This window comes from Podarcis vaucheri (genome assembly GCF_965113315.1).
Source record: "Podarcis vaucheri genome assembly, chromosome: 10".
NCBI classification, from domain to species: Eukaryota; Metazoa; Chordata; class Lepidosauria; order Squamata; family Lacertidae; genus Podarcis; species Podarcis vaucheri.
The window spans coordinates 10,581,203-10,600,173 of record NC_138748.1 but is presented as its reverse complement, the minus strand read 5'-3'; the positions used below and the strand labels follow the sequence as shown (position 1 = coordinate 10,600,173).

Here is an 18,971-nt window from a genome sequence, read left to right as displayed (position 1 = left end):
GATAAATAGGTACCGCTCTGGTGGGAAGATAAATGGCGTTTCCGAGTGCTGCTCTGGTTTGCCACAAGCGACTTAGTCATGCTGGCCACGTGACCCGGAAATTGTCTGCGGACAAACGCCAGCTCCCTCGGCCTATAGAGCGAGATGAGCGCAGCAACCCCAGAGTCGTCTGCGACTGGACCTAACAGTCAGGGGTCCCTTTACCTTTACCTGGAAGTGCTAACTGCTAACAGTAGTCTCATGAACCTTAATTAACCAATACTATTTACATAAAGAATGCAGCTCATGTTTGGAAAACAAGTGGAACGCTTCGCTTCACGGGGCGTTTGCCTAAGCTGTCAGTTTTGACTTTTTGTGTGCTGAGCCATCACATGCAGCAGCAAAAATGGAGTATGATATTGGTAGGGTCCCAAGATATTTTAAAAACACTTAGCAGAAGTTCACTTCAATGGGGAGAATGCCAATGTTTCCATTCTGTTTGTGGACCGACTTCACCTAGCAGAGACCTCTAGTAACTTAAAAGAAAGGGCAGCCTCCGCCACAACCTTCCATAGTGTTTTAAAGCATCTTCCTGAAGGAATGGGTTTCCCAAACCCAAAACTGACTGTGCAGGCATTTTTAAACTGCACCAAAATCCCCATTTCTCCTTAGCTAAAATGCATAAACTTTAGCCGTTGAGCAAATGCAAAACAAGAACACAGCTCTCTTCCTTATCAGTTTGACGGCAAGACTGGCCTTGACTTTACCAGTAGAACAGATACAGACATATCTTATGTTCTGACCACAAATGATGGGGAGACCCAAGTCTGGGACTAACGCCAGAGCATGTTCTCGGAAGTAGTGACCTTTTGCTCCAAGATAGGAGTAGGAACAGGAATATCCTTTTATGGTCAGGAGTGCAGGAAGGAAATCCCTTTTATGGTTGAGAGTACCAGAGCAGGAACATATGTGATGTCAACCTGCATACATAGACTGACGTGGTTGGAAGGAGGGAGAGGGTGCCTGGAGGATATAAATACTGCATGAAACTTGTCATTTCTTTGGACTTGCTGTGGACTAATCACGCAAGTGCCTTCTGCTATCCGGAGAGCAGAATAAACTCTTTCTTTGAACCAACTCGGTGTCATTTTGACTTCCTTCCTCCTGTCCCGGAGCAACGCAGACCCAATCAGTGAACTCCAATAAGGCTACATTCCCAGACTTCAGGAACAGATTTTCAGGGGCCTGCTATCTAAGCAAGTGGGTGCTTCTGCTGGATCATATGAACAGATCAAATGAGTGGAAGAGCCACATCGGATATGATCTAACACAGGGATGGCCAACTCCCAAGAGACTGCGATCTACTTTCAGAATTAAAATCTGGCAGTGGTCTACCCCTGTCTTTTTAGGGTTCAGCTCAAAGTTGTAGAGCTTTTTTTGGGGAGGAGAAAAGCCTCATTTTGGGGGGGGTTAAGGTGGGTGCAGGCTTCTTTGGAGAGGGGAGTTCCATTTTTGGGGGGGAGAGGCAAGGGAACTAGGGGTTGAGTCACTCACAAAAACATCGCTATGGATGACATGGAAGCTCCGTCTTTCCTTCCTGAGTTGAAACAACAATGGAGGGCAGGACAAGGGGGTGAGGCAGAAGTCAGATTTACCTACGCAGAGGAAAGGGAGCCAGAGATCAACCACGATCTACCAAAACATCATGGGGATCTACCAGTAGATCGCAACCGACCTGTTGGACATCCCTGATCTAATGGATCCGCTCCATTCAAAGTATTTCAGATAGACTTTAAAACAATTTGGTTTTACAACAGCACTAAAAAAAAAAAAAATCTTGCAGAAACTGGGGCTTATGGTACATGAATTAGTGCTTACCAAAGGGGGGGGGAGAGAGAAAGATCAACTTAAAAAACTAAGCAGCCATTTTGAGGTAACAGCAGAGCAGAAGTTAGAGGGTGACAACGGCGACAGATTTTCCCTGATGAGATCCTAATTAGCACTCCAGTTCATAAAAAGCCACGGGTCGTTGCAACCTAGCAATCATGCATGTTAGGGTAGCAAACGAGAGTTAGTGCATTGTGTGAAACTTACATGCCGGCAGTCTTAGAAGGCAAGGCTGCCTGCGAGATCTCCCTGTCCCTAACAGCAGCCTCTCTCAGGCCAATGTTCACTGCACCTTCCTGAGCTTCTGCAACAGGCGGAAGAGGGCCAGCCATAGCCGTGCTGTCTGCACTGACTTCAAGGGTTATGTCACTGGCTAGGTCACTGCTATCAGCATAAAGCAATTCCATCTGGGTCGTCGTCCTACGGCGGGCCTGCAATCAATTGGAAGAGGAGAATAAAAACACTTTTGCATGAAGCACCAAACGGTTTGCATATATTGCATGTGTGCTGGATCCCAGGGTCCTTATCCCTAAACCCTGCCTGACTACAATTTAAAAATACAAATCTGTCACCATTACTAAGTACCAGATCTATTTCCAGATTCACCTTCAGTACCTGGCTAGAATCAGGATTCCCATAGCAAGCTTAGGAGCCTCCCTAGTTTCACTGTAGCCCAGACTGCTGACAGACACATGCAATGCAAAAAAAAACCAAGGTTAGTGCAAAAGTCATTTCTGCTTTCTGGGAGGGAGCTGATTTGCACAACATGTTAAGCCAAACTAAGGCTGTACAATATCAGAGCTCACAGCCTCTTCACTCCTCTCAGGTTCATTTTAATCTCTCGCTAAGCCATAGATGGGCTCCTGGTGTCAAGCAAACCAGAAAGGTTGCAAAAATTGTTTAAGCGGTACTTGTATTTGGGGGGTGGGGGTGGAAGGAGGTAACAGAAGATGCCATAACTGCACAAAAGACTGCTATATTAGTATCCACACATCTTACCTTGTTTTTAGGCTTGACTTCGCCGCAAAGCTTCATGAGGTCTGAAGATAAAGAACTGTAAACGAAATTAGCAATTTAGTGGGAATCTCTGAAAAACAAGGCAACTCCCTCCCTCCTTGGGCAGCTAGCCATGATAGCAGCTACAGTGAGAGAGCTTTGAGTGTTATTTCATGGTTAATACCTACACATAAATAAATAAACCTCTTTCACCCAAGCACATAGCTTTCTTCTAACTACGACTTTTGAGCTGACTTTAGGTTAGTTCAAATATGCAAGGCTTCACTGGACGCTACAGTCGTTGGGAGATCTTAGTGCACAGCACCCTTTAGCAGCCTGAAGGTGGGCTGGGAGGGCCAGAAAATGGAGTGGGTGGGGGGAAAGGCTCAACATGTTGTTCCCAGCAGCAGGAGGAAAGGGAAGCTGCTGATATATTTGAGGCAGGTCTCAGGGCAAGGGGAGAGGGAACCTGGGATGAGAATGGGGTGAGGAAGGAAAGATGGTTTGAGGGAGAAGGAGAACAGAGTATAGCAGGAAGGAAGAGGGAAAAAGAAGAAGCTGAGACAGCAGAGAGGGAGAGAGATAAGGAAGATTTGCCACAGAGGAGGAGGCAAGGGACTGGCAAGCCTGAAGAGGTAGGAGAAAGGTTTGGGGAAGGCGACTATGCTACAAAACAGACATTTAAAGCGAGAGGTGAAGAAAGGGAGCAAGGGAGCCACCAGACAGTGACTGAAGTGAAGGGGTTCTGAGGACCCCAGAGCTCTTCAGAAAGGATAGGAAACTTATCAAAACCATCTTCAAGTGAAGAGTAAGCATGTCTGACATGGCCCCAAATTTTGGTTTTGTTTCCAGAGTATGTAGAGGCAGGACAAACCAATTGGCCCAGGGAATCAGTGAAGCAGATAAAGAGATTCGAGGTTCTTTTTCATTCAGTTATCTGGGAGACCTGGCTAAAGCCAGGCCTCCTGGTTTATGGATATGTGAAAATAAGCCAAGGGTTGGAGCCAAACAGTGTTGCTGCTAGTTAGAGGGGAAAGTTCACTATTTTCGAGAGTTAGCCCCTTGCCAAATTGCTCATTCCTCAGTTTGCTTAGAACTGGCTAAGGAACATTCCGAGAGAGGGTCACATTAATTCATTGCAAATAAAATCCATTTTAGAGGTAGCTATTGGTTACTGTTTATGTTCTTTTCTCACCTTCCTTCTGCCCCGGGGCTATTCAAAGGAGCATCTTCATCAGTGCTGTCTTCCACATTTTCTGGAAAATTCCCAAAGTCGTTATTTTGTTAGACAGTTTCACACGCAGCATATATCTACCCCAAAGGCTCCTCATATTACCCAAAACAAGAATAATATGCACTGCCTTCCATATTTTAAACTCTCACACTTAATTCATTTTTTACTTAAGGTAAGAGTTAAACTGAACTAGTTTCCCATAATGTCCCTGATGCTGAATCTAGTTGCTTGACTTCTTTACTTTCCCCAAATACCCAGGAAGAATAGGTTTTCTGTTTGTTTTTAGTTTTGAATTGACAAACCATCACATAGGAAAATCATAAACGTATCACTAGGAAAGCAGGAAGGACAAACATAATATATTCGGCATGACATATAATATCCCTGTATACCAGTTTTTCATTATGGCTCTGGATAAATATTGAGTTGAGGGGCAGTGAGAAAGATAGATGGGGTGTATTCTACTTTGCATTCCTTTAGCTTCTACTTTGACAAAACACTGCACTTGACAGACAAACAACCATTTGGGCCCTATAAAGTGAGATGATTTCACTACTCTACATTCACACAACAGCTTCCTAAACATCTACAACATCAATAGAGGGAACAGGAAGGAAGAAAAGCTATACAGATGAAATGGAACCTGCAACAAACAGTGCCAGTGAGAACTATTCGCCTGCTCACACAAGAAAAAGAAACACTAGCATGCTTGTCAATTACAGCCACAATACATCATAAACACGCCAGCATGCAGGGATATGCCAAATGGACGAGCCCATAATAAAATGTACCACCCGTCACTGAATGTATACCAAGTTTATTTCAGAAACGTATAGAGAGAACAGTGGGGAGACAAGACAAAAAGGTAACTGTGATGTCTCTAGGGTCCTTTGGGGTCCTTTACCCTGCTGCCACTCAAGGAAGGCACTTGGTGAACCAGACTGAACAGATGTCTAGCTACTATGGTCAAAATAAAAAAAATTCCTTCCAGTAGCACCTTAAAGACCAACTAAGTTAGTTCTTGGTATGAGCTTTCACACGAAAGCTCATACCAAGAACTAACTTAGTTGGTCTTTAAGGTGCTACTGGAAGGAATTTTTTTTTATTTTGACTATGGCAGACCAACACGGCTACCTATCTACTAATAGCTACTATGGTTTTACCAATGGAACTATATTCACCATAACGCACATCCAAACCAAAGTCAGTACCTGGAATCAGCACATGCACAAAGCAACTGCTAGGGTCAAGGTTGTAAGCTGCACCATTCAGGCAAACTTTTCCCACCCTCATTGTGCTCCTCAAAGCACCATGTTACCCACATCTCTCATTGTACTTAGAATAGAATCATAGAATCATAGAGTTGGAAGAGACCACAAGGGCCATCGAGTCCAACCCCCTGCCAAGCAGGAAACTTCTTCTCTTCGCCCCACACACCCCACAGTTCTCTACTTCTTCTTACTCATCCCCATCTCCTGGAAGACGGTGGATATGTCTGCTCATTACTTAGCTCCAGGATTGTAACTTGGGAGAGAGACACTGCGCTTCCAGCTCACATGCTCCCTTCCCTATGACTGGAAGGACAAGGGAGCCACTGAACTGTGGAAGACGAAGAACTTTCTGTTAATTGTTCTACTCACAAACTAAGGGTAGGAGCATGTAAGCCTGAAACCTACTCCAAGTCTCATCCTGGGTTCGGTTTTAAGGACCAAGAAACATACACCCTTTAAAGCACAGCACCACATTAACTTGAGACTGCATTCTAGTGGGTATGCATGGAGCAAACCTTGACCCATTCATATATTTATGTGGTACGGCACTAAAATAGTGTGGTTGAGGAGCTTGACATAAGCTCCAGCTCTCCAGATTGCCTTCAGGCCATCAACGCAATGGACACTAACGCGGAGGAAGCTATACAGAACATCTCGATGAAATAAATTTGAACAGAATAGCCTGGCCAGTAGCTTTCTTTGATTACTGTATGGCAATTTTAAAAAACCAGAAAACCACACACCTGTTTTACAGTTCAGTATGAATGTTTTCACTGCCCATTTGCATGTACTGAGTTATAGCCATTGCTTAACTATGCAATACACAACTTGATAAGGCACGTTCACCCTAACACATGAATTTTAAAACAAGATTCCTATAAAGCACTCATCGTTTCTGTGTTGCTAAAATGAATTTTAGAGTTAATGTGGGGGGGGGGTTCTGGGGGGAAATGGTTATGTGTGTTACAGCTACAGTAAAAGAGAGCAGCACATAAATGTATCAGCAGATAGTGTATCAGCCACAGCGTCCCGGGTGAAGAACGAAAAGCTTTTAAGTACATTCACACTGCTTGCATTCGTGCCTGTCTCAGTTGTTAACATCCAATATTTTGTAAGAAGTTTGTGTCTGAGGAAAGAGGACTCTGAGCGTATCTCCAAACAGTGCATGCAAACTTTTATGTATGCGTACGTTCTAAGATGCGCCAGTTAGTGTACACGTGTATCATTAGTATCTCATGCAGCTGTGAGGTACACAGAAAGCTACATATACTTACCCAGCGGAACGCTATCTAGGTCTGTGTAAAACAACAGCGAGGAGGAAACAAAAAGCAACACTCCAATCAAAACCAATCCATTTGCAGAGTGGGAAATAAGAGAGTCCTATGTTACACTATAATCAGATTAAACCTATCAGAACTAGCGGAATAGATGCCATAAAGTACACATCACAAGTTGTTTTAATAAGAGAAGTTAAGAATTTTATTTTTAAAATTATTCCAATTTGTAAGACACCTAATTTTATTTTGTTTTGCTTTTTTAAATTACCCAAATATTGAATTCAAGCTATAAAACAGTGATTAACTATGAGATTTCCTGATTTTCATTGCTGGGCGTACTGTTATTTGGGGGGAATACCTTTACATGCACAAAAAGTACAGCATCTATTCACAAAGCACCTTATTTGAAACACACCTAATAAAACATGCATCATTGGCAAACCTAGCATGCAGTATAATTCCATTTTGTAGAGTATTCAAATTACCTTGCAAGGCATGGCCTAGTAGAGCATCAAGTTCCGGATTTAATTCTGCCTTCTCTTTCAACATGTGAAACAGCAGCTGGTTTTGCGTTGCACTGGTAATTTCTGTTTGTTTGAGGCGTCCTTCAAGTACTTTAATCTGCGCTTCCTTCTGAGCTGCTTGGAGACCCTGTTAAAGGTGAAAAAAAAATAGCTTGATTACCGTATTTTTTGCACCATAACACTCACTTTTTCCCTCCTAAAAAGTAAGGGGAAATGTCTGTGCGTGTTATGGAGGGAATGCCTACGGGTGGCATGCCTACGGATTTTCCTCCTCTAAAAGCTATGTGCGTGTTATGGTCGGGTGCGTGTTATAGAGTGAAAAATACGGTATCTATTCCAAATAACTTTGTGTAAGTGGACGGGCATAGATATTTATTGTATCTATGGGGTGCTATCCTGAGAGAGGGGTTGCTGTATATATTGGGCACCATCCCACAATGCCTCCCAATACAATGGGACTTTTGGTTTCTCTCTTCCTCCCTCCAACATCCCCAAATCTGTCTCAAAGCACTGTCTCCCTACCCTCTGGGGCAGATTTGGGCAGTGCTGGGGGCAGGGAGGAAAGGAAGGCATATCCACATTCGGCAAGTGGGTGCCTGCTTGTGCTATTTTGGATTTCTTTCACATTTTTGGACTATACCGTTTTAAAGTCTAACATTCTTGTGAAGATCCGGCAATGTCACCCAGACATTAGCCCATGCGATGGTAATCCAGTACAAGACACAACAGGGTTCCCACCAGGTGTGTTACCTTATTAATGCCCATTGTAAGGAAATGGTCAAGTAGATACCGAGCTTCTGTTAGAGTGCAGGCATTGATTACCGCAGTGACGTCCAGAATCTCTCCTTCTTCCTGCATAAATCAAAGACAGCAGAGTGGTTAGTCAGGGGGGGGGGGAAATCACACGAATGCTATATGGCTGTTGTTGTTGTTTAGTCGTTTAGTTGTGTCCGACTCTTCGTGACCCCATGGACCAGAGCATGCCAGGCACTCCTGTCTTCCACTGCCTCCCGCAGTTTGGTCAAACTCATGCTGGTAGCTTCGAGAACACTGTCCAACCATCTTGTCCTCTGTTGTCCCCTTCTCCTTGTGCCCTCCATCTTTCCCAACATCAGGGTCTTTTCCAGGGAGTCTTCTCTTCTCATGAGGTGGCCAAAGTCTTGGAGTCTCAGCTTCAGGATCTGTCCTTCCAGTGAGCACTCAGGGTTGATTTCCTTCAGAATGGAGAGGTTTGATCTTCTTGCAGTCCATGGGATTCTCCAGAGTCTCCTCCAGCACCATAATTCAAAAGCATAAATTCTTCGGCGATCAGCCTTCTTTATGGTCCAGCTCTCACTTCCATACATCACTACTGGGAAAACCATAGTTTTAACTATACGGACCTTTGTAGGCAAGGTGATGTCTCTGCTTTTTAAGATGCTCTCTAGTTTTGTCATTGCTTGTCTCCAAAGAAGCAGGCGTCTTTTAATTTCGTGACTGCTGTCACCAACTGCAGTGATCATGGAGCCCAAGAAAGTAAAATCTCTCACTGCCTCCATTTCTTCCCCTTCTATTTGCCAGGAGGTGATGGGCCCAGTGGCCATGATCTTTGTTTTTTTTTTTTTTTATGTTGAGCTTCAGACCATATTTTGCGCTCTCCTCTTTCACCCTCATTAAAAGGTTCTTTAATTGCTCCTCACTTTCTGCCATCAAGCTTGTGTCATCTGCATATCTGAGGTTGTTGATATTTCTTCTGGCAATCTTATTTCCGGCTTGGGATTCATTCAGCCCAGCCTTTCGCATGATGAATTTGGCTATATGGCTACGGGAATGTTATTCCAATAGGAACTTTTCAAAATTAAAGTGAATTCTATTAAGCCAGAATATTTAGAAAATTAACACAAACCAAGCTTCTTTTAAGAGATATGATTATTCGGACTTGCAAAAATCAACTAAGTGCCAAATTTTCAGCACATTCAGCTGTATGAAAGTATAAGTATATTTCAAGCAAAATATATTGAAAATGCAAAATTGGGAAAGGATGAGAGACAGTCCATAATTTACAGTTCAATATTACGCATGTTTACTCTGAAGTTGTGTTCAATGTGACTTACTCACAGTCAAGCGCCTATAGGGTTGCAGCCTTGCATAGCTATGTAGGAGGGTGTTCACTTACTTATGGCTTTGATTTAGAAATAAAATTATTATGAAACCGTACAAATGAAAGTTATAGCTAGATCTTTAATCTAGTTCATAAATGCAACAAAAGCCGGCTCTGATGTTTAAATTTGCATGCAATCCGTACAGCACATAAATGCAGAAAACTGCAGAGTGCAATTAATAGCTGAATAAAAGAAAATTAATTCCCTATCTGAACATAATTCTTTCACAAAACCTTTGGGGCTGACATACCTTTGCTTCCTCCATCTGCATGATATTTGCTTGACAGTCAGAAATACTGTCATTGATGTAATCTATATTTGCAGTCAGTGACTCCATCTCTTCATTGATGTTGTGGATGTTTTTATCAGTCTCTGGGCCACCTTCTTTGATAACTCTCTCCCTCCTTTTGGAAAGCTTCTCTTTTCTTTTGGTAAGTTCTTCACGTTGCTGTAATTAAAATGTGTATGTGAAACACAAGCTGTGAAAATCAGCCAGCCAAATGTTTTACAGTAGAATATTAAACGAGATAAAGCAGACATGACTTTTCATTGCATTTCTGTGGGAGGAAAACACATTAAAAGGTGGTTCATACATGCATGTACATAGCTAATTAATATACACTTAATGACTGGAAACTGAATATATAAACAGGTTCCACTGAAAAGCTCTGTGAAAGCTGGAGGTAATATGAGAATTCAATGGTGGATTTTTATTTTCCAGGTCCATTTTTTCCCATGCCAAAACTAGCAAAAACAGAATCATGTCTCAACAAAAGTACTTTATTTTTCACCCAATAGAAAAGTGGCATTTTCCCAGATGTTGCAAGTAGATGAAGGGGTGTGAAAGAAAGAAAGAAAGAAAGAAAGAAAGAAAGAAAGAAAGAAAGAAAGAAAGCCCTACCTTAAGTAGTCTATTCATGTCAGTCTCCATATTGGATATGGTCATTTTCTGCATAATGATTTCAGTCACCCTCCGTTCGAGTAACTGCCACTTCATTCTTGCTCCTTTGGAGGTGTAAACTCTTGTGGTCATCGCTTTTCTTTGATATTTACTCCTGCAAGCAATTCAAAGATTTACATCGTTCACATAAAATGCTATAACATTTTTACGCAGCACCAGTAATCATAAAAGAGAACACTTTTAATATTTGAAATCTGAGGGGGATGTGCGACTCTTTTTCAAAAAATCTTAAATCATGTGTGTTCAGTATTGCAGATTGCTTAAAACAGCCACTTGTTTCCTATCAGTGTCCTTCTCACTGTATTCAAACTATTCCTTCAACTGCCTCATGATAAAGAGATAAAGGAGCAGACCTCAAATATTCCATTGTATGAAGGTACTTTACTCAAACACCTGTCATTGAAACCATGGGTAGGCAAACTAAGGCCTGAGGGCCTGATCCGGCCCAATCGTTTTCTAAATCTGGCCCATGGACGGTATGGGAATCAGCGTGTTTTTACATGAGTAGAATGTGTCCTTTTATTTGAAATGCATCTCTGGGTTATTTATGGGGCATAGGAATTTGAATAGAAATATAGTCCGCCCACCCCCCAATGTCTGAGGGACAGTGGACCGGCCCCCTGCTGAAAAAGTTTGCTGACCCCTGTTTTAAACCATCACTTGTGTTCTCTTCTCACTCCCATGCAATCACCACTGTTGTTGTACAACCTGCCTTCTCCTTTCCTCTCCATCACACCCCAAACCCATCCACATCCAGGATTATAACGCAGCACCATAAATCCTCCGATGGGAGTTGCAAAATGACGTTTTTAATGTCTACAGGAAGACAAGACTACAAAAGTAGCAAGGTAATAACAGGTTTGCCCATCATTACCTGGTTCCATTGGTCGTAGCTGCTGGCAATGCTTGGACCCTTGCTACAGGTATCCGCATCTTCTGTTGTGACGCTGCTCTCGATCCTTCATTGTCTACCGATGACACACTAGAACTTGGTTCGTGATTCGCCTGCTCAGGGAGACTCAGCTTCCGGCTTGCCCTCCCAGCCACCTTATCAGACAAAGGTCTTGCCTGCCGACGAAGAGCTGTAACCTAAAGCAGTGAGACAACAGTGTCTAATAAGGACCTATTTAATGTACAAATTATAGGAATTTCAAATAATAGCTTGCACTTAATTGCAGCACTAAAATAATCCGGCACCTCTTCTGTTTTCCGGCGCAGAACAACTTCCTGATTCCTCTTCTGAGCCTCCAGAAGTTTTAGCTGATGCTGTAAAGAAAAGCCAATAAGAAGTCAAGCATTTGGATACTTTTAAAAATTGTTTTTTTAAAATCTATGTCATTTTAAATTCTTATTGATATTAATGTTGTTTTAGATTTTATGATTTATTTGGGGGGGAAATTCCATTTGGTTGTACCTTTCGATGTGCTTTATTTATTATGACTTTTGTTAAGCTGGTAATTATGTAAATCTTGTCATGCTCTAAGCCGCCTTGAGTATTGTTTTAACTATGAAAGCAGCATACAAATAAAATGATGATGATGAGATACAATTCTCTCAATACCATCATTCAATTAATTGGTACAACCAGCCAAGGAAGGGGGAAATTTGTTGATATTTCCTCTATAAAGGTAAAGGGACCCCTGACCATTAGGTCCAGTCGTGGCCGACTCTGGGGTTGCGGCACTCATCTCACTTTAGTGGCTGAGGGAGCTGGCGTACAGCTTCCGGGTCATGTGGCCAGCATGACTAAGCCACTTCTGGCGAACCAGAGCAGCGCATGGAAACGCCGTTTACCTTCCCGCCAGAGCAGTACCTATTTATCTACTTGCACTTTGACATGCTTTCAAACTGCTAGGTGGGCAGGAGCTGGGACTGAGCAACGGGAGCTCACCCCGTCGCGGGGATGCGAACCGCCAACCTTCTGATTGGCAAGTCTTAGGCTCTGTGGTTTAACCCAGGTTTAATGCTTATGGGGTAAGCATTAAATAGTAATCCCACTTCACATACAAGAACAAGAACAGCACAGTCCAGTGGACTCAGAAGTTCGTTCCACTATCTTTGAAAGGCTTGTTGCCAAATAAGTATGCACAGGATTGAAATCTTCCACAATGTGTTAGCAAGCCAGCCCCATGAATTAACTGCTTACCAATACCATATGAAATATCTTGCAGAAACGTATCAGCTGAAAACTGTATTCTACTTTCATTGCTGGCTTAGTACAATGAGTAGTCAGCCAAATTCAATCCGCCTATTCGTTGCTAAAGCAGTAATAAAATAGCACATGTCAACACCTGAAAACCTTTACAAAGCTTTCGGGAGCTTTTGAAATTCATACAACATAAAAAACCCCACAGTAGATACATTTATTAATCACCTCTCGTTTTCGCTGCTCCTTTTTCAGCTGAGCAATCTCTCTATTTCTTCTAGATTCATTCATCCTGGCTTTCTCTTGCTCTTCTTTCATTTGCTTCATAAGACGAACCTGTATAAAATTATTCAAATTTTTTATTTTTTATTATTCAAATAAAATTATGCACTCAAATCACGTGGGAGAAAGCTGTTTTTGTTTTGCTTTTTGCTACAAGGCTGATGCCCTTTTACCATACTTAATAATCCTTCATTGTAATCACTCTCTTGGCGAGTATTGCTGCAATGTGATTTGCTACCTTAACGCTAACAAGCAGTTAGGTAACAGGACCGTCTTCTGAGACATTTTCGAATTCCACAGTTAGCAAGAGTGAATTCCGGCAACTGTTTGCAAAGTGGGAGGCAGAGCTGTCTGCAGTCTCTGCCCTAGCAGTGAGAGTGTCATGCAATTGCACCCAGCCAGAAATACAAGGAAGCAAGGAAGCTTTGAAAAGAAACTTTCCTCACCATTTGGGTGAACGCTTACAAAATAAATAGCTTCTCCAAGAAACTGTATACCACAATAAGTTACTACTTGGTAGGCGGTCATCCTAACTAGATGATCAAAATGGAGAATGATTTCAGTCTTGAACTGACCAGCTTTAACACTCCTTTTTAAGCAGAAAAAATAAATCCATAATGCCAGGGGATATAGGTCATTGTTCAGGTAGACACGTGCAGCATTGGATTCTGTGCTTTAAAAAAAAAGTACCTTTGTTTTCTTCATCTCTGCCACATCCTGCTGCAATTTTTTCAGTTGTTTTTCATACTGAGATTGATTTTTAAGTAATCGTGCGTGTTCTTTCTGAGCAGCCTGAAGCCTCTGCACCTCTTTATTCATGGATTGGAGCTTCTTTTCATACTCTGTTTTAACCTTTTTTGCCTTTTCTTCTGAGCAAGATTCCACCGAACCTAAAGAAATGGCAATGGATTTCTCAGTTTATAGATCATGAACCAGCATGTTCAGTGGCTAACTTGCAATGCCAAGATTTCATTTGCACGTCTTTTTTTTTTTTTGCCAAGGCTTTAGTGTGAACGAAAAAGGGATATGCAAAAGATAATTTCCAATATCACATCAATTCCATCCTTCCTCTAAGTTTAGAGTTTTCTAAACTGTGTGTCATGACACGTTAGTGTGTCAGCTGCAGTGTGTAGGTGGGTCGCGTGAAAGCTCCCCATACTCCTACCGGAGCATGTATAAAAAGTGTGTCACCAACATGGAAAGTTGGGAAAGCTCTGCTCTAAGTGATGCTCAGTGCTAGAGGGACATTAACCCATGTTAGGCTGCCAACAGGACTATGAGGTAGCTTAGATTGAGAGAAGGCAAGTGACAGATTCTGTGGGAGTTTGAACCAAGGTCTCCTAGTGAGTGATTACACTGGCTATCTTGTTTTATTAAAATTTGTATCCCACTACATTTTGAAGGTCGGCGGTTTGAATCTGTTATGTAGTGTAGTTTTCACCCTGGGCCAACAGGGGGATACTGTATATAGTTTTCATTCAGGTCTGTAGATAGTTTTCACTCAGGTCCGCGTCCGTTATTTTAGGCGGGAACTCTGAGCTGTTATGGTTACAATGTTGACAGCCGGCTGACTATAAATACAGGCCGGCTGAGCTGTTCGCAGTCAGTTTATTTCCAGCTTACCAGAATAAAAGAGCTACTTGAAGAAATCGCTGTGCCGGCTGCTATGTCAACCCACAACTTAACAGAATCCACTCGACGGGGTGAGCTCCCCTTGCTTGGTACCTGCTCCTGCCAACCTAGCAGTTCGAAAGCACGTCAAAGTGCAAGTAGATAAATAGGTACCGCTCCGGTGGGAAGGTAAACAGCATTTCCATGCACTGCTATGGTTCGCCAGAAGTGGCTCAGTCATGCTGGCCACATGACCCAGAAAAACTGTCTGTGGCCAAGATGGCTTCCCCAGCCAGTAAAGCAAGATGAGCGCTGCAACCCCAGAGTCGTCTGCGACTGGACTTAACTGTCAGGGGTTTTTTCCTTTTACTTTACATTTTGAGATGATATGGAAGTCATGTCATAAGTATGACTGACACTGGCATGTCCTCACTAAGTTCTCAATGTGGCCTATACAACAGCTTCACAATGGCATTCTTCTTACCCAGGTTTTGAAGCACCTGATCTCTTTCAAGCTGGGTATCTCGAATCTTATGTTGTAGCATCATTAGCTTCTCTTCATATTGTCTTTTTAAGGTCTGAAGTCTTCGTTGGCTGTTTTCCAGTTCATCTATCAGCTTCTGTTTTATGGCAATTTCACATGTGATGTTTGCTAGGTCTGCCTGATAGCTTGCTGTAGTTAAAAAAACACAAATAAATACAAGCAACACTGTAGCCAATCAGCCTATACAGCTGCAAAAGTTATGTAAACTAGGAATGCACCTGATAAAAGGATGCTAATTTAAGCAAACATTGTACACACTGGTTTTTGCAACAATGGTACACTCCAAATACAGTAGCTTAGTGTAAGTACTAGAACTCTGAAGCAAAAATCCCAGGTCTGGCAGATGTCAAAATGTCTCCATTACATACTTAGACTAGTCATTCAAAAATACTTACATCAGCATGTATTTCCTGGAAATGATCATTCAGATTACTAGCCTTTAACATGAAGTTCCCCATCCCTAATTTAACTCAGGACATAGCTGTTAACGGCAGCCTGCACACTGCTTCCCCTAACCCGAAGATGCCCATTTAGGTCTTTGGAAAATTTGACACGAGTTCTCTGCATAAACAGCTGCAAAAATCTCTAACGTTATTGGAGTTGGTGTCACCTTTTTCATCAGAATCAGAATCGGAATCATCCGAGCTTTCCACAACTTCCATGTCATCTTCATCTTCCTCGTCATCTTCCTCGTCATCTTCACGGTCACTAAGCTCCTGACCTTCTTCCTAAAGTAGGAAAAGGAGAAAGAGGATAAAAATGGAATTGCTCCACAAATTCCTTATTTTAAGTACAAAGACAATTTTAACTTTAACCAGTTCATAACTGACTAAATATTCTGCTGAAATACACAACTATTATAAGACTACCTGTGACAGAATTAGTTGCATGTGCTTTGCTTTAATTAATGTTTACTTATGTCCTTTCTCTGATTGCAGGCTGAGACCCTACCTGCCCGCGGACTGTCTCGCCAGAGTGGTGCATGCTCTGGTTATCTCCCGCTTGGACTACTGCGGGACTACCTTTGAAGGTGACCCGGAAACTGCAATTAATCCAGAATGCGGCAGCTAGACTGGTGACTGGGAGTGGCCGCCGGGACCACATAACACCGGTTCTGAGAGATCTGCATTGGCTCCCAGTACGTTTCCGAGCACAATTCAAAGTGTTGGTGCTGACCTTTAAAGCCCTAAATGGCCTCGGTCCTGTATACCTGAAGGAGCGTCTCCATCCCCATCATTCAGCCCAGACACTGAGATCCAGCGCCGAGGGCCTACTGGCAGTTTCCTCATTGCGAGAAGTGAGGTTACAGGGAACCAGGCAGAGGGCCTTCTCGGTAGTGGCGCCCGCCCTGTGGAACACCCTCCCTTCAGATGTGAAGGAAATAAGCAGCTATCCTATCTGTAAAAGACATCTGAAGGCAACCCTGTTCAGGGAAGTTTTTAATATTTAACGCTGTACTGTTTTTAACACTTGATTGGGAGCCACCCAGAGTGGCTGGGGATACTCAGCCAGATGGGCAGGGTATAAATAATAAATTATTACCATTATTATTATTATTATTATTATTATTATTATTATTATTTCAAGTTTTGCCTTTCTGAATCATAAAAAGGCAGGGAGGCAGTGCAAGAGTTTTATTAGTATTGACGGAATATATTAAGATCACAATACTTACTGCTTCCAGTTCATTATTCTCTCTTTCAGAAGCGCCCTTTTCATCCCTCTTCTCCTGCTCATTGTCTGTGCTCTCCTCTTTAACAGTACTATGATAAGAAATACAAAAGGGGTCATAAAGTACAAGAAGGGGGTTACTTCCCCTCTCCTCAATCAATAACCTGGCTAAAGCACCAGCCACAACCTGGTGCTTCACTGAAAGGAGAATGTGAAAGGGAAGGGGCATCACAGTATTCAACATTTTAGCTTCATGGCTTCTTGCAAGATCAAATGGTTTGAAATGGCAAGGAGAACCATAAAGATCCCAACAACTGTTTCCCCCATTATGCATAAAGTTGCATTCTGGAGATCCAGAAGTGGAGCTAAAAGTTAATGGATGGTAAAGTTCAAATGGGGAAAGGGAAAGCATTGCAGACAGACAACCAGAAAGGCACTGGAGAACCACAGAGTGCCTAAAACCAGCCTTTGCCAACCTTGTGCCCTCCTGATGTTTTGGACTACAACTCCCATCAGCCCCAGCCAGTTGTAGTCCGAAATATCTGGAGCCACCAGGTTGGCAAAGGCTGGTCTACAGCATGCCAGAGCAGCTTAGAGTTAAGCTGGGTGTAATATATAAGCTGGAACCACAGAAGCCAGAAAAATATCCCTAAAATCACAGGCCTGTACATAAAATGATTATGTACTACCCACGGAGATCATTTAAGGAGCAGAAGGAAAATCAAAACAGCATGCCAAGAAATGCAGGTTTAGCAAGCGTGTGTGTGTGTGTGTGTGTGTGTGTGTGTAACAAATGCAAGAAAATCCTAGCTATATTTACTCAGAAATAAATCCCATTGAGTTCAACGGGGCTCAGTCCCTTGCAAGTGTGTTTTGGCTTGCAACCTTAATCATGGAGGAATGGGCCCCAGGCAATTTATGGATTCTTCAAAATTAGCTGTCCCACACATATGGATCTTAGATGAGCTGCTTGTGTGATGGCTCCCCCAAACCTTTCTTGGCCAGTTTAAAAGGTGGGCAGAGCCAATCCCCCAACATCAGTCCTATGCTGGGTGACAAATTCCCCTGCAGTGGGGCAAACTATGGGCTACCAAAGAAAACGCAAGTGGCCCACAGGTTCTCCATCCCTGTACACTCTGGATAGAAGTATCCTGATTACAGTTATCCACACTACAATAATCTCTAAGTTGCAACATATAATATGCAGTGTGCCTTTGACTTCCAGCTGGTACAAAGTAGAGAGTTAACACTGACTGGTGAATGCAAGCATATTATGCCATGCATTTGTCACAAGCTATGGCTTATAGTCTGTTTACAGGTCCAATTCAGAGTGCCGGTGCTAGATTGAGCCTAGGTCACATGAAGGATTGCCTCTTCACACATGCAAGGACCCTAAGATTATCTTAAGAGGTCCTTCTACAAGTACCCCTATAAAACGAGAGGCACCTATTGAAAAAGGTCCTCTGCTAACAAACCTTGTAGTAAAAACCTTTCCTAGTCTGCATCTGTGCCAGAATGTGTTTTTTTTTTTTTTACTCTTTTAAGTTTTTTATTGTTTGTTTGCCACCCTGGGCTCCTTTGGGAAGAAGGAAGGGTATGCTATAAATTTAATTTAAAACAATAATGATAAAAGTAATAAGGAGAAGCCTGTTATATTCTCCGGTTTTTTAATCTTAAAACATTTTAAATATATATTTTTGGATTTGTTATATTAATCATATTCTCCACTACTGGTCTTAGTATGGGTTTGTTCTGTTGCTCTTTGTATTCTGTTTTATATTTTATTTTCATGTTGTGTGGTATTAATTTATTTTTCCTTCTAAACCAACTTGAGAACTGTTATGTACTGAAGTTCTCACCCTGGGCCAGCAGGGGGATACTGTAGATAATTCAGGTCCACATATGCAAATAAGGGATCGAAAGTGACATTCAGTGATTGGATAGTTATAGAAAATAACAGTTACTGTTACTGTTGCGTTCTAGTGGAGCTCTATATAAGCAGGCTGGCAGAACAGTTCAGTTCTGTTCTGGCCTGTGAATAAACAAGAGCTGTTTGAAGAATCGCTGTGTCGTCTGATATGTTTACCCACAACTTAACAAGAACTGTGGCCATTGAGCAGTATTTAAATACTGAAAACAATGAAGAAGAAGAAGAAGAAGAAGAAGAAGAAGAAGAAGAAGAAGAAGATTCATCCACACATATATAATGTTATTTTTTATCTATCTTGAGTCTTCAGGAGTGGATGAAAAGAAATGTAAATAAATAACATCTAACACATTACAATTTTTTGTCAGACTTCTCTAATGCTATAGGGTAGTAAAGAGGAAATAATTGTAAAGCACAGCTAAAAATGTGATCAGCAAACAACAGAAGTCATAAAATGAAGGGCAAAGAAGATGCAAATAAGCCACTGGTGCTGGTATAGGACGAGAAACACGTCTACAAC

The 18,971-nt window shown here is 42.2% G+C and overlaps 1 protein-coding gene across 9 annotated transcripts in view; it reads right to left on the bottom strand.

The window, feature by feature from the left end:
- The window catches only part of KIF21A (kinesin family member 21A), a 99,284-nt gene that overhangs the window by 21,959 nt on the left and 58,354 nt on the right, over positions 1 to 18,971 (bottom strand). For 6 of the 9 annotated variants that reach the window (XM_082239429.1, XM_082239432.1, XM_082239434.1 and 3 more), the window contains 15 exons: positions 16,529 to 16,616; positions 15,464 to 15,581; positions 14,794 to 14,982; positions 13,389 to 13,588; positions 12,645 to 12,752; positions 11,468 to 11,536; positions 11,145 to 11,359; positions 10,211 to 10,364; positions 9,560 to 9,757; positions 7,919 to 8,020; positions 7,130 to 7,295; positions 6,642 to 6,662; positions 4,058 to 4,118; positions 2,866 to 2,920; positions 2,074 to 2,297 (listed from right to left, as the gene is read on the bottom strand). In XM_082239429.1, coding sequence (XP_082095555.1) covers positions 2,074 to 2,297; positions 2,866 to 2,920; positions 4,058 to 4,118; positions 6,642 to 6,662; positions 7,130 to 7,295; positions 7,919 to 8,020; positions 9,560 to 9,757; positions 10,211 to 10,364; positions 11,145 to 11,359; positions 11,468 to 11,536; positions 12,645 to 12,752; positions 13,389 to 13,588; positions 14,794 to 14,982; positions 15,464 to 15,581; positions 16,529 to 16,616 — 1,968 coding nt within the window. The remainder of the gene's footprint in view (positions 1 to 2,073; positions 2,298 to 2,865; positions 2,921 to 4,057; positions 4,119 to 6,641; positions 6,663 to 7,129; positions 7,296 to 7,918; positions 8,021 to 9,559; positions 9,758 to 10,210; positions 10,365 to 11,144; positions 11,360 to 11,467; positions 11,537 to 12,644; positions 12,753 to 13,388; positions 13,589 to 14,793; positions 14,983 to 15,463; positions 15,582 to 16,528; positions 16,617 to 18,971) is intronic. The other 3 variants (XM_082239430.1, XM_082239433.1, XM_082239436.1) reach the window with 1 other exon arrangement.